General features: G+C 37.8%; 1 protein-coding gene across 1 annotated transcript in view; it reads right to left on the bottom strand.

Moving 5' to 3' along the window:
* EYS (eyes shut homolog) overlaps nt 1-15952 on the bottom strand; it is a 704807-nt gene that overhangs the window by 19728 nt on the left and 669127 nt on the right. The window contains exons 45-47 of the mRNA XM_058801756.1: nt 15738-15882; nt 9181-9355; nt 1604-1776 (exon numbers count right to left, since the gene is read on the bottom strand). Coding sequence (XP_058657739.1) covers nt 1604-1776; nt 9181-9355; nt 15738-15882 — 493 coding nt within the window. The remainder of the gene's footprint in view (nt 1-1603; nt 1777-9180; nt 9356-15737; nt 15883-15952) is intronic.

Raw genomic sequence — 15952 nt, 5'->3', positions numbered from 1 at the left:
GTCTCTTTTTCCTTTGGCTCCAATAACCACCATTACTCCAGAGATGAGATATTCAATCTTGATAAGCAGCTGTTTTTTAGCAATTTGCCATCCACTAAAAGTGCAAACTGCTGTTTGAAAAATCTCATGATAATTCATTATTCTGCCACAGAGTAAGGTGAAATACAGGGCACAGAGTTTGGTCAGGATCCACAGAACCTATTCATAAAAGGAAAGCTTTTAAATAAAACAGAGAGGAACCCTCTAATGTCTTTATCAGGTGAAGAATTACTGCAAGAAAGACAATCTGTAAGAAATATAATTTTCTCTTGCTCCAGTATAAGTTCTGTACTGATAATTTGGCCATCATAAGAAGACCCAAATGTATTCTGGAACCAGAACACAGGACTGTTTACCTGATTAATTACCTGCTTTGTGTATAGTACATATCCTGATGATCAGTGTCCTGAATCCAGATGGCATTACTTTTGAAAACCTCACTTGAAATGAGAATTCAAAATTGAAAAGTTCATATAAAGAGCCTTGAACAGCTGTTGCAGCAGAGGCAATAAAGCAAGCACGTTTTACTTGGAATAAGGAATTCAACAGTAACTTTCCAGAAGCTATATTCTTTTTTATTTGAGCCTACCAATTCCACGTGTAATGGGATTTAAGAACTATCCATCTACAGGGTGAGGAGGACTGCAAATCAGGTCAAATGCAGTTCAGCTTGTCAGTTTGGTGCTTCAAACTCACACAACAAGAGAGCTGGACCTTGACAGGCAGTTTGGAAAGGCAGCTATTTAACAGTAACTGGAGTTCTCCAAAAGTTTTACAGAAAGCTTCTCAACAGCAAAACAAAAGCTTGAACAAAATTAACACGAATCTAAGGACTGTGGAATAGAGGGTGTGGACCTTCTTACACTCAGGAGTCACTTCAGGCACTTTCAGGAAAAGTCCCTGAGCTTGCAACATCTGTCTGTCCACACTGTTGAATATTTGCACAATCTCCCAGAGAAGAAAACAGATAAAGGATTCCTTTACATGAGGGTAAGAAATGCAAAACCTGCAAACTGAGGACATATTTTGAGGGTGGCATGTTGAAAAAAAGCCAGGGAGAATAATCACTTGTGGATTTTTACAGTGATGTTTCCATTTCTTGTCATCATTATCAGTGCATTCCTACCCAACAGACTGTGAATTCAACAGGAATCTCTCCATTAGGATCAGTAGAAATTGGATAAGGTCCCAGATGCTTCCCTCTACTGTGATCTCAAGTGTATTTCCCATCATACTTAATTATGATGAGCTTGGGAATTGAATTAAGCACTATAACATTGCTCTGCAGTGCTTCCTGTCCCCTTGGTGCCTGACAAATCATGCTTGTGAGCTTGGTTGATTGATTTGAAAAAATTGAAGGAAAAAATGGCATTAAAAATAAGCAAAGTAAGGAAACAATATCTAATAATTCATTGCTTTAAATTACTTTTTCCAACAGAAAGGAACATCACTTTCTTAAATTTATTTTGTATTTTGTGTCTCTATGTCACATTTAACTGATATATTGCAAAATGCTGTGGTTTTACATCACCTGTGTGTACAATGTACTGTGCATTTGACATACCTTGTTCACAGTAGGTACCAGTTGTTCCAAGAGGACAGTGACATGTGTAGCCACCAGGCAGCGGCACACAGGTACTGCCTTGCTGACACAGATGTGGAGGATCATGCTCAGGATCACACACTGACACAGTTTCTGTGCAAAAGGCACCTTTCCATCCAGTGAGGCAGTCACAGCTGCGGAGGGTAAATGAAGGGAAAGAATGCAACAGCATTATCAGAAGAAATCAACGTGTCAGTAGCAATCTAATCAAGAGATTTTCAAATTTGGATACCTATATTCAATAACCTGAATCAAAATGGTTTACAAGAAAAGGGTAGTAACCAAGTTCCTCATTTAACTATTTGATATGTTAATTTTATTATAAAAGAACAATACATAATAGGAAATACTTCATCTTGAATAGTAGCATCACAATATTAGCATCTATTTAAAAAAAAAAAGGCTTGTAGCTTTCATACGTTTGTTTTGCTCTACAAATAATTCTAAAAGGCCTTGGTTTCACAAACCAAGAGAAGTTAAAGTGGGCATTAAAAGGGAAAGGTAAGCAGCAAAAAACAGTCATAAAAATAAAACTAGCATAAGGGAATTGCTAACAGTTACAAATTAGCTACTAAAATTTGAGTCTGTCAGCAACTGCCTTTCACTTAGTCATTGGTAATTTTCTAAATTCTTATAATTGGCATATCAGATGTAGGTTTGTTGAAGCACTTGATGGAAAAGAGGATAGTAGGTATGGCCATGAAAGAGGTGGCAATCTGGGTTTCATATATCTATGACTGTAATCCTATACCAAATGTAAACTTTCTAAACTGACTGAATCATTGAACTTGTTATTGTCTGCTACACTTTATGCCTTTCTTTCATCCAGGCTGCGAAACAAACCCAAAAATGTCGCACTAACTTATAAATTTAAAATTAGTATGAATTCTATAGAAATTGTTAAATACAGAATACACTCGGCATTGATGTTTAAAATGGCTTCCTTACTAAAGAGTTAAAATTACATATTTAGACCTATTTTTATTCTAGTATTTTGTATCTCTTTATTATTAAAAAATTATTCCCCTGAATAAAAACATTTATGGATTTTTTCACTGGAAGTTTTCTCTCTCAAGGCTAAGAATGAAAACTCATATTTTGATTGGGTTTTGATTGGTCCATGTTTGTTTGGTTTTTTGCTTTGTGCAAACTCTTGAATTTTTCTTTGCACTGACTGATTTGCACATCCTCCATTAATCAGCCAACTGCTTCTGCATAAAACATAATGAGGAGCTTGTGAAACTGCTGTTTCACCAAACCTTCAGATCAGACAACATGTAAACAAAACACAGCAAACAAACCCTTCAGAGTGATAAACAGACATTTGGAATGAAGGGCAAAAGAGGACAGGACCTTGCAAAAGCAAAAGCACCTCAATTCATCAAAGTCAGCATCAGAATGCTTTGTGTCTCAGCTATAAATGTTATGCTTTGATGCATGAAAGCTGCTGAGAAGGGGATGGGATTTAACTCCCTGAGTGCAAACAGCAGTGCCCCTTCCTTGTGCCATGAGGGAGGCTGCTGGAGCTGGTGCTGCTGCTCTTGGGCATTGCACATGAGGCTTCTTCCCCTTTCTCTGGCTTATGTCTGCTTATGTCTTTAAATTTCTTTTAAATCTTGTCTCTTATGATCTAACAGAAGTCAGGTTTTTAAATTAATTTAAAATTATTTGCACAGAGCTGAACCTGTTTGCTGGCCTACAGTAGCAATGATCTATCACCAAATGAAGCCCATTTAACACACCTAAGGTAGCTGGACTGCTGTTGAGAAGTTAGATGCAAAATTTCCTAATCTTTAGAGAGATGTGGAAGAGGAAGTGTTTTAGAAATTTTCCATCATACAGCCTGCCATGCTGGTCTAGTTTTCTCTATGTCTTCCTGATTTTGGGTGCTTGTTTTTCCAGATCAGGAGAGCTCAATAACTTGCACTAGTGACTTGACTCAGGGATTTAAAGACCTATTCAGAATCACAAAATACCTCAAGTTGGAAGGGATTCATAGGGATCTTTGAGTCCAACTCCCTGCTCCTTGCAGAACTACCTAAAAGTAAATTGTATGAGTAAGAGCATCATCCAGATGCTTCTTGTATTTCTTTAGGTATAAGAGGTGAGATTCACTCTGAGATGAAGGCAGCTATTTTGATGTTACATCAGGTGCCCAGCTGGCTCCCAGTGGCCCTAGAAGTACATGAGAGAGGCAGCTGTTGGCCAGGGAGACAAGTTTCTGACAGAGATCTGACAGAATGCTCAAGTATAAGCACTGGGATCCTCAAGTAACTGAACTCAGCTACTAATCAATCAGTGGGGATTGAGCAGGAACAGTCACGGGACCTGGAGCCCCATCCACCCCACAAACCAGCACATGCATGGCCCTAATGATAAAGTCCTGCATTCAGTGGCCTCAACACTGACAAATGATATTTGCCTTCTGATCCATGGTGTGTCTGAGAGAGGTGTGAGCCAGCAGAAGAGCTGCAGAAGACTTGTGCTCCTCCGGAGTGCTCCATTTCTGTGCTCCTATGAAGACCAGAAAAGTGTCCCAGGACCTGTGCCATTGGAATGCCAGTGTTTAGACAACTGGAAAGGCCTGGATCTCCACTGACTCTAATCGGATTCTACACATTTACCTCACCTGGAGACACTAAGTTTATGTGTCTTAGGAGACAATGTCACTGCGAGATACTTTCCTATTTTCAGGCTTCTTGAAGAACATGGATTAAATTAATTTTTCTATACTAGAGATACCAGTATCTCAAGAGGAACTGCCAAAATGTCTTTTTTCTTTTTTCTTCTTTTCTAAAGCATATTTTCAGGTGGGAAAGGATAGAAAGGCTTTCAAATACAACTTGGATTTTGTGTCAAAATGTCAATGATTTTGTGTCAAAACAAACTGTATAATCTTGAATCACCTGGTATTGCCAAGGAATCTCAACAGAATGCATTTCAGAGTAAGTACGGGACAAAGTCAGTCAGTTCAGGAAGCAAAAGAAACTCATTTTAAATTTCGGAAATTCAAATACTACTGCAAGTTCTGAAATATTTGTATTTAGAAAGCTCAAGGATGAATTAATTTAATGGCATTTTCTTTTTTGCTTCTTGAAAAATGCTTAAAAGTGTCATGCAGTATTCATAGAATGGTTTATTCAGGTTCAAAGTTCCTTACCAAAGGCAAAATTAGCTCTCAAGCTAATAACACAGTTTTTACATAAGCAAGGATGACAAGTGTATGTCACTGTTGATTATGAACCAAACCCAAAATTTTTTATCAAAATTCAGGCAACAAAAAAAAAAAAGTAATGAAAAGTAATCTTACACATAAAATATGTAAGAAGTGTGTGTGTTATTGCACAGAATCCTGTTCAAACTTTCTTGAACTTTATAGTGAAATAACTAAAGATCCTAAAGGATTAGTGAAGAATTGGAAAGATAACTTAGATCTGAAACAAAACAAAAAACATTCTTCCACTAAATATGGAAAATATTTCATTTAAAAAGTCATTCTCAATGGTAACAAATATGGAATTTCCCATAGCTATGCAAATGTGGTATCAAATCAAACAAGCAACCTTATAGCAAAAGGAGATGTTCAGGTCTGCACATTCTGACACCTGAATTTAGGATTCTATATGCAAGATGGGCATATACTCAATGGAGATCAGAAGCTTAATTAATTTATCAAATTAGTGAGACCAGCTGAGATTGGGCAGATGTTTAGTGACATCTGAAACTCCCTAGGGTATCTTGTGTGACCTCCAAACACTTCTTCAGGAGGAACTGAAACATATCTCAGCATCATTTAAGAATTTCAGATAGTGCAGGACATCTGAAATCCATATTGGCATGTATTAGCCCCATTGAGCTGCCCAATCCACTGGAGATTTCTGGATACAGTTATTGAATTTTTTTTGTAGTGGAAAGATTCTGAGCAAGGAAGGAAATTTCTAAATAAGAGTGGTTTCAAATTCACACAGTGGAAAACCAGAGCATTAACAAAAAACAATCTATCTTCAGGCTGGAAGATAAGGACGGAGCCTGAAGAAAACAAGATTGGAAGAGAATCAGCTGTATTTAAACAAAGAGAACCATGGAATGCTGCAAAAGTGTCCTATTAAATAAGGCAAATTGGATGAAAGATTTTAGATAGCAAATTCACCCCTCAAAACAGAACCTTGTATTGTTTTAAACCATGATTATTAAACAGAGAAATGTCTTTTTCCTTACAGAGTATGAGACTTATGCCCTTGTGTTCCATATTGATTCTGTCCTTGCACTGCAAATTTATTTCAGTTGAATCTGGCCGAATAATGACACTACAGAAGCTCCTTTTGTGAGCCACCCCACACATATGGGGTATGATTTAATTTCTGAAACCTGAGTGGCTGTTCTCTTTGAAAGCTACAGAATACTGAGAAATCCACATGAGGCTTGGAGATATGACAGAAAACTTATTCAAGTCCAAAGTTCTTCTGAAGTCACAGATGATGGCCAAACATATTCCCAGAGGGGTCTAAAGTGGCACTGCATGCTCACATTCAGCAGATTGAATCCTCTCCATTTTGTCTGATGTTCTGTTCAAATAGCACACAAGATACATTTTTTTCTTACTTCACCAACAAGAAGTAGCCATAACACCTAACAGACAATCTTGTTACATGAAATTTTCTGTTTTCCATAATTTTGCATCACAAATAAAATAATAGTGGATATTATTGTCCCTTGAAAATTATATTCTTCATTTTATTATTCCAGTAATTCCCCTTTGTTTTTTTAAAATGCAGCAGTTGTGCCTTGTTGGTGGCCAGAATGTAAAGATTAATGCTGCATATTTCTGTTTCTATTTAAATCAAAGCATTATCCCTATAGCAACTGAATCTACAGCTTAACAGCACTGCACACTTTCTGGCAGGGTGGTGAAAGCAAGACATAAAAATAGCTCAAAACAGCAACCAAAACCTCTGGAGAGATCTCATTTCAGCAGAGAAAATATTTGAACACAAATCCAGTTTCCTCAAGGACTCTGCTCTTCAAAGGAACACAGATGATTTGAAAATAGAAAGAAGTTCCCTTTGAGAAAATATATTGAGACAATATTGACAGCTACTGCACTTTGACAGAAATTAGATGTAAACTGCATCCATATTGCTTTGGCAATGCTTCATTTTTTCTGTGAGAGGAAAAAGTGGCCATTACTGGTACATGCATGCACATGTGCCTGGTGTGTGAACAGCTAGCTGTCCTGAGATATGGGGACAGGAAGAGAATTCAGTAGTAGGTCACTATAAATTAAATGCAAACAAACAAACCACCAGAAAAACCAAATTACACCTTCCTTCCGTCCTTCCTTCCCCCTTCCCTCAATGCCCCAGAAATTTTAGAATAATCCCTAAACTAATCTGGAATACAAACTGTAATGATGAAAAAGAACTTTGTCTATAATACCAAGCTTGCTATGTTCTGCTGTCACCAGCTGCCATTCTAGCCTGCCACCTACTTTCCAAATGGGCTCTGTATGCTGCTGGTGGTGGTTCACCTTATGGACATGAAGGTGACTTAGCACAGCTGAGTAAATTGCTGAAGCAAGGATTTAGGTGGGTGGATGGATGGGAGTGGGATGTTTCAGCCCACATTTATGCTTTTTTTGTCTTGCAATTTTGGTTTTGTATTGCCTCTTATATGCTCATAAGGGGAAAGACGACCATTATCCTTTCTTGTTCCTCAGAAAGAACAAATGTCAAGGGTTTAACAGCTCTGGGAGGATCCTGCAAAGGGCAACAGTTGTGACATGCAGCAGTGCAAGAATCAGAGAACAAATTATATTTTTAAAGCATTTCCTTCATTACTGTATTTAGGAGAATATAAATACACTCATAAGGGGAATGGGTAGCAATCAGTGTGCTAATCTTGGGGTCAGTTTTCCAAATATGAGTACAGTTTACTAGCTTTAGAAGCAGTTTTTTTGTACACATTTTCTTACAGGTGAAGATTTGTGTCACAGGCAGAAAACCAATTACCATATAATTCTCTCTCCAATACAGAGTTAGTAGATTGTTTTTGGTTTGACAGATATGCAAATGTTTTTCTTCATAGCACACAGAAAGGCAGGTTTTTGTTGTTTTAAGAAGCATCATACAGAGGCTCCACAGTGCAAAGCCTTTTTTCTCATTCAAATCTGTCTTGCTGTCTGCAATGTTTCCAGTCAGTATCTTAACAAGTTTTAAATCAGCACTTTTCCCTTTTTAAAAAATTTATGCAAATATGTGGAAATAAATGAGCACATGTGAAAGCACATAAGGGGAAGCAAGCACAATTAATCTTGGCAGATACTTCTAAAATAAAAAATCCTCATCAGCAAAGGTTTTACAGCTGCATTACAAAGTGAAAACAAAATTCATTACAATGGAAGTGTTGACACTCAACAGCAATTTGGAACTGCAAATGAGCTTCCTCCTTCTGTGCATACAGCCTGGGCACTCAGCTCCCTCTACACTGAGAGACAAGGCATGAAAGACCAGAGACTCATCTTTTGGGCAACCTCTCCTGGTCACCTCCTCTCATCCCACAGATCAGCCAGGTGAGCAGCTTAGAGATGAGCTGACAGACTTTGAACAATGTTTGGAGCTTCTACAGTTTAAACTGGCTTAGAACTTTCTAATGTTGGACAGTCGGTGGTTTATTCCACAAGGGGTTTTTTAATGGAAAATAATAATTCCCAGGAAACAGACATTGCCTATTTTTGCCCCATCAGTCACATTTGGACATTAACACAGTCAAGCTCTCCTCTTTATTACATTTTCCCTGCTATTCCAGCTGCTCATTTAATTTTAAAAAAAGGGTCACACATCTAATTCTTCCCATGCATTTTCCAGTAAGTCCGGATGGCAGTGATTTAGTGGAGCACAACCAGCCCATGGAATTTCTTAAAAATATTCCCCAGAAATTGTTCTAATATTATTTTAATATTAATGTGTTTGTCTAACTGAATGAACTTTCATCAGCTTCCTTCCTTCCTTCCTTCCTTCCTTCCTTCCTTCCTTCCTTCCTTCCTTCCTTCCTTCCTTCCTTCCCTTCCCTTCCCTTCCCTTCCCTTCCCTTCCCTTCCCTTCCCTTCCCTTCCCTTCCCTTCCCTTCCCTTCCCTTCCCTTCCCTTCCCTTCCCTTCCCTTCCCTTCCCTTCCCTTCCCTTCCCTTCCCTTCCCTTCCCTTCCCTTCCCTTCCCTTCCCTTCCCTTCCCTTCCCTTCCCTTCCCTTCCCTTCCCTTCCCTTCCCTTCCCTTCCCTTCCCTTCCCTTCCCTTCCCTTCCCTTCCCTTCCCTTCCCTTCCCTTCCCTTCCCTTCCCTTCCCTTCCCTTCCCTTCCCTTCCCTTCCCTTCCCTTCCCTTCCCTTCCCTTCCCTTCCCTTCCCTTCCCTTCCCTTCCCTTCCCTTCCCTTCCCTTCCCCATTCTGTTATGAACACAATAAATTACCACAGTTATTAGTCTAGGGACAGTCTATGCTGTGTCTAAAAACATATACATAAATATATATATATAAATATTTACTTACTAAACAGTAGAGCCACTTTCTATGCACTTGCCACCATTTCTGCATTTTATTAAACTGCATGGGGAATCTTTACATTGTCCAACACTGCGACCAGAATTGGGGTGTCCTTCTGGGGTTCCTGGTGATTTAAACCCTTTACTAAGGCTGGTCCGAACTTGAACATCAAAAATGCAACCTCAAAAGTAGAAAGAAAGAAAGAAATTAAGTTTAAAACAGATAGTGAAAGGCAAAACTGAACAACAGGACAGTATCAACCCTCAGTGAGCGGGTTCCTCCAGAATATCTTCAGTGAATGGGCAACCATACCATCTACAGGAGATAAAGGTAGGCCACATGCTTTCTGTTCAGGCAAATGAGTGGATGATCAGAAGTCCTTCATTTAATGGTGGGTAAAACAAAAGAAATAATTTCTTAAGGAAGAGACAGAATATAAAGTCAGTGACTAGATGCAATTTTGTGTTTACACACTCATGCTCTTACAGAAATGTTTCTATATCAGATAAAAACAGTCAAAAATCCCAACAAAATATAAAACATCAAAAAACCAACCAATCAACCCACTAAAGCCCCCAAAACCCAAGAGAAAAAAAGAGAAGGACAGCAAGAAATCTACTTCATAGAAAATATAATAGAATCCAGAAGGCATCAAAGAATATAATGCAAGTAAGGAAGGTGGACTTGAATTTCCATAGGCTGAAAAGGACTCCTTCAGGTAATGACTCAAATTCTTCCCTTCTCAAGTGAATGCTTCAGTCCTTGGTACATGCAGATCATGTCACACATGACATTTTTAGGTCGAGGTAGATTGCTTCTTCAGGCCCTTAATCTCAGAAAATAATTTAAAAAATTAACATATACTTGTAAGGTAAACACTTCTGGGTCTATTGCTCGGTACTGTGGCCAAGTGACCTGGCATGGTAACAATTTTATTATCAAACTTTTATTACTTTACAGAAGAGTACAGCTGCATGCAGACTGCCGCTGGGAAATGATCCAAAGATTATTTTAAGTCCCTGAACACAGTAAAGAATTGTTTAGGAAAACAATAATTGTCATAAATATTTGTTAGGGAATATTGTAATAATTTATTTGTAAAAATGTTTTGTAAAGATGATCGAGTGCCAGTGCCTGGATCTATGCCGTGATTTTCTTTTAATGTCATAATCCATTGGTATCCCAAGTGAAAGGAGGAGCTAAAGCTTCTGAGTGAAGCAGAGGTGTTCCCTGCTTGCTCCTACCCAGCAGCTCCTGCTCAGCCTGTGAGCTTTCCAGGGACTGCCCCTCTGGAGACACTTTGCTCTGCCTGGTGGTGTCACAGGATAGTCTGCCTTACGGGTCAGCCTGAAGTCACCAGTAGTTCTCGATCATGTTTATGGCCCCATGTGCTTATTTCTATACTGCAAAACTGAAGGTGATGCCATATACTTATATAACATTTTTTTGGGATCAAGTCCTAAATGACCTTTCAAAATGTACCCCAGCATCCAAGTGATGTATAGTCACATTTAAAGGTGGCCTTAAACATTTTTGAAATGTCATCCAGATCTTTACATAAATATATATACAATTTCAAACTAAAATCAGGTTTTAAACCACATTAGTTAAGCTAGTACATAAATGTATTTGAAAATGCCCAGAGCTTTCTAAATGCGATTTATAAAATTTAGTTGAGATGTAGTGAATTCCTACTGTGCCTGAAATCACAAGAAGAGTTGGAATTCAGCAGTGCATATCAGAGGCTCTCTGCTTAATATGAGAAGTAGGGAAAGGTTATGATATGGAGATGGCAAGTAATCATTACACTGATTTTAACAGCATCACTTAACATGAGTTTTTGCATGATTCACTGAAATCACAAAAGAAGTAGACTTGCATCTGAAAGACCCAATGAATATACAATGTGATTTTTATAGTTATATAATTATTTAAAACAAAATATAAGTACTATCTACAAGCAAGATAACTATTTTAACCACAGTTTTATGATAGTGGAAGTAGCTTTCATAGGCTTTTTCCATATTTCATACATTTTGTAGCTCTGTCTACATTGACACATAACTGTTTATTCAGAAACTCTTAATAAGTAATTAAAAATAACCTAGTTTGATGATTATTTGCAATCTTTGTATTATTGCCTCTTTGCTTTTTACAGGGTTGTTTTTTAGGCCACCTTATGCTTGGTAAACCCTAACTAATGTTTCATCTCTTTATCAGTAGCAGATAAAGCATGTTCTGTTCTCCTGGGTCTCGCTGGAGTGCTAAGAAAAAGCAGCCAGAGCTCTGCGTAAACAATGGAAAGCACAGTGAGTCCCCAAGGACTTTCAGGTCATCATGGAAAATAAACTGGCATTTGTGTTGATGACTAGTTTGAGTGTACCAGCCACAGTTTAACTGTGCCATCGAGGTTAGGAACAATTCTTGAGCACTGGTAAACAAAGCATTCAATAGGTACAAGAGTGTTTTGGCCCAGCTAAGTTAAACTGAATCTTTTATTTAATGAGTCAGAGCAGCAATTTGAGCCTGTTGTAGCGAGCACTACACAACCTTCTGCAGAGGGATCAGCTGATGAATGTGCCTTGTTTCTGACCTGAATCTCCTTAGCTCTGCCAGTTCTGGGCCCCTTTTAACGAGAGACTGCCAACTATTCTGAATAATGGAGAGGTTTCCTGACACAGCCAAGTTTGCAAGAGGAACTCGAAGTTCCCAACTTTGTGAGTTAAACTTGGCGTGATTCTGAACATCAGTTTTATGCAAGTAAACAGAAATCAGACACCAAGACTGTACACTCACAGATTGTATACTACCCTTTTTTTGCAATTTTTTGAATTGTGGCTTCTTAGACCACACCTAGGCCTTTCTATTATTGTCCTTTTTTACCATCAATTTATTTTATAGCTTTCACCCCAGTTAAGCAGAGCTTGTAAACCACTAAAGAGCCACTAAGAATGGATTAAGCAAATTTGAGGGATTACCATATAATATATTACTTCACTTCAGCTTTACTTTTTGTTTGTTTTTTTCTCATATATCCTTATTGCACAAAGAATGTTTTCTGTAACTTCTTGCTAGGATCCCTTGCCCACTTGTAAGCACTTGGTGCTAATTTGGCTAAAAAGTACATAAAGCAGGCATTTTCAATACATACTAAAAGTGCAGCAAGAGAACTGACAGAAATAGATACACTGATAAATATATTGTATCTGAATGCAGTGCTGAATTTACTGATTTCTTAAATCCTACCTATCCTTAAATGCTTTCTTTTCCTCTGTCTTTCTTTGCTGTTTGTGAGTGCGGGTTTAAAGAATGGCCCTGACAGTGACTACTCAGGTGTCCTCAGAGCTGTGACCCAGAGGTACCTGTGTGAATCATAAGCACTGACTAATCACTTTCCTCTGTGACATCAGTGGTGCAGGAACATAAAGATAAGTAGTCTCAACCTTGGCAGGCTTGTAATGTATTCTAGCTTATTATGAGTTTAAACTTTGACTGAAAGGCTATATTTGTATCTATTTGGAGCTCAACTGTGTTCTGGGTTTATTCTATTTTTAAAAAGTGATTGCATTACCTGCAATTTTATTTACTTTGCAAAATAATTTATGTGAAGAGATGGCTCTTTCAGCGTGAAAGAGGTTCTTCAACAATTCAGCTTTGTGGTAAGAGTTTCTTTAGTCTATTTACTCCTTTTAATAATATTTGCTGTCAAACAGATTACTTCTATAGCCATGCTACATCCTGCTTAGGAACAGGACCACAGGAACAATCAGTTGCTTCTCTTTCTCTGCTCCTCACTTATTTCTAGATGCAAGCACTGGCTCTCCATCAGTTGCATTGATGGCTGGAGACTGAATCCTGCAGTCATGGTAGCACAGAGCATGAAACATCAGAACTCTCCCTCTTTTGTCCCTGACACCAGATTTCTCTCTGCCTCTTTCAGAGATGGAAGGGCTGGAAATTCAGCTGTAACTTCCAGCTTTTCCCAAATAATTCTCCATCTCATTTTGTGTAGCTGAGTCATAGTGCTGAGTTGTGCAGACCTTTGAACAGGAGTCAGTTGGTTTCATGCTCCCTTTTCAGATTGTCCATTAATGACCAGGCTGAGTCTCTTTGGCCACAAGACTTTCAGCTACCTAAACCTCACATTTGACTTTTTAGAGCATCTGCAGTGTACTCAGAAAACTCTCAAGGTCCCTTAGTTACACTGTTATAGGAAATGGAAAAAAAGCTGAACACTAAAGTAAACAATCCCATTTACAAAAAGCTCCAGTAAGCCTCCAAGGAACCTCAAATTCAGATAAAGTGCAAAGAGCCTCAAAGTCCACATGAACTTGGCTGCTTCATCTGAGCTCTACCTTTGCCAGTTTCCAGCTTCTCATAGGGACTGAATGAAATTTTGCAAATTGCTTACAGTGCCATCAAACATCCTTCAGCCTTTCAAAAGAATCTCTAGGTGCTGATTTCCTAAATTAAAAATTCCACAACTTTTGATTATTAAACAACAATTTTTTAAAAACATTTGTGTTCAGTTTCCTCCTTCTCTGTGGAAATGTCTTGAACAAGTGCTAAAGGCAGGCAGGTCAGGGAAGAAATGGTCTGAAACTGTAGTTGTACAGAGTAAAAATCCTAAATTATTGCACACTGACACTGGGGACATTTAGTCTGCAGCAGTGAGGCTGGTCTCAATGTTTCTTCATCCAGCAGTGATCTCTTACAAAAGGAGAGGTATACTCTGGTATTAGAAGCAAAATGGTTTTAATAAATCATGTCTTTAAAAGGAGCCAACAGCAGGGTTCCAAAACTCTGAGTGGTTTAATCAACTATGTCCTAGATAAATTTATCTTGGCTGGTACTTCCAGAGTTTCTGTGAGATCCCTACATCTGCAATTTGGCTGAAGTAAAATAGTTCAACATTTTTTTCTCTCATAGTGGTATTTCAGTTCCCACTCTGGAAAAAAAAAATCCATGGAGGTTTATTTTTTATCCTGAAGATCCAGAGAACTGAAACTGGCGAGATTTCTGAGCTAGAAGAACAAATGAGATGCTGACTACGTAAGAAAACATTGGAGGAAATTGATCATAAGAAAGTGCAGATTCCTTGGAAGTCACTGTGCTCTGGAGAACAGAGACAAGCTGCTGCTGGGAACAGGAGCATGGAATTAATTAGCAAATATAAGAGTCTTAATACTGTAAATCCTAGGGACAAAGAGAAAACTGTTTATGTGCTACATGTTTCCCAAAATTTTGCAGTAATACTTCTTTTTAAAAAGCATTTAAAAAATCAATAAATAGTGTGGTAACTAAAAGTACATGAAATTTGTGGTTTCTAAAAAATTATTGAAAATATTGAATTTGTAGAAATTTGGTCCTTACAATACATTTGTAACACGAGGAATCTGGAAAACTGAAAATATTTGTGCTTAAGTAAAGCACTAGAGATTCCTGTTAGTCACCCCTAAACACTAGCATGTCTATAAAAATGCCAAAAGTACTTCACAGATATTGACCCTCTGAAAACAGTCAGAAAGACATTATGTTTTATGATAGGCCAATTTGCAAGGTGCTTAGAGGCTATGAAAGGTATAACTATACAATCCATGCTTGCTAAAAAGACAGAGACAGAGGAGATGTTAATTCATATGACATTCTGACTGAGAAGTTCACTGAAAAATGACAATATGAAATTGAATTTGAGGAAATTTCAGTGTAAGAAAAAAAAGTGAAGTAATGGCTGGAATTAAAACAGGTACATGGGCTTAATGGAAATGCAGTGTTTTAGTGCATTTAAGTGAGTTTTACTGCTATGCTTAACTTTCATAACATACCCTCAGTTTCATTACTGAGAACTCAAACTCTGCTTTACTATTGCAAGATGTTTTCTTTTCATTTGAAAGGCTTTCCAGTACTTAAAATTAATTGAAATTTTACCTTGTAAATATCAAGAACATTGTTTCTTTGGAAGTTAAGAACAAAAATAAAGTGTTATGAACAAGTTCTTTGCTTCATTGCTGATCTGGTAGGAGTTGAAAACAGATTAATAAAGCTTCAATATCAGTTTTGAGGTAAAAATTATTATCTGCTTGATAATTATTTGCAAAACGAATTAGCTAAGTCCTGCCTTGATACCTAGGTCATAATGCCAGGAAAAAAAAATCTGATTTATTTCAGTAAAAAGTTTTCAGTGTGAAATCTATTACCCAAACTAGCACTGCCAGTCACAGTGGAAGCAGATTCTAAACTACTTCAGAGAAAAGAAGTAATTTTGAAGCTATGATGTAGAACAGGGACACATAAAGAGATTGCATGGCAAACATTACAATGGAAAACTTCCAATTTAGCAGAATTGGAAAATATTAAAATTATTTAGCAATGCCTCTTTTTGCATCATCTTATCTTAGTTTCTTAGTTATCAGAGTGAAATAATGAAAAAGCCACAGGAAATTCAGCCAAGGAGACTATAGTTTGTTTCATGAGAAGACAGAGATTGTTTCAGCTGCCTATGAAAGAAAGACATACAATCTGATGAATGTAATAAAAGGAATTGAAAATGGTGCAATCTTTACCTTGAAAGCCATTCTTAAATCTGGGTCCCTTTGGCAGGAGCTCTGGAGTATACTCACGATAGCCTCCTAAATAAAACTGACTGAAGACATTAAGTCCAACCAGCCTCCCAGGAGAAGTGACAGTTTTATTCTTCTGATCATCCACCTTTCAATGAAACATTAACACTTGTTACAAAAAAGGGATTTGCCTGTATTTAGGAAATCCTAGTGAAGAA

The sequence above is a fragment of the Ammospiza caudacuta genome, chromosome 3 (genome assembly GCF_027887145.1).
Source record: "Ammospiza caudacuta isolate bAmmCau1 chromosome 3, bAmmCau1.pri, whole genome shotgun sequence".
In the NCBI taxonomy this organism is placed as follows: domain Eukaryota; kingdom Metazoa; phylum Chordata; class Aves; order Passeriformes; family Passerellidae; genus Ammospiza; species Ammospiza caudacuta.
This window is presented reverse-complemented; position numbering and strand designations above follow the sequence as displayed.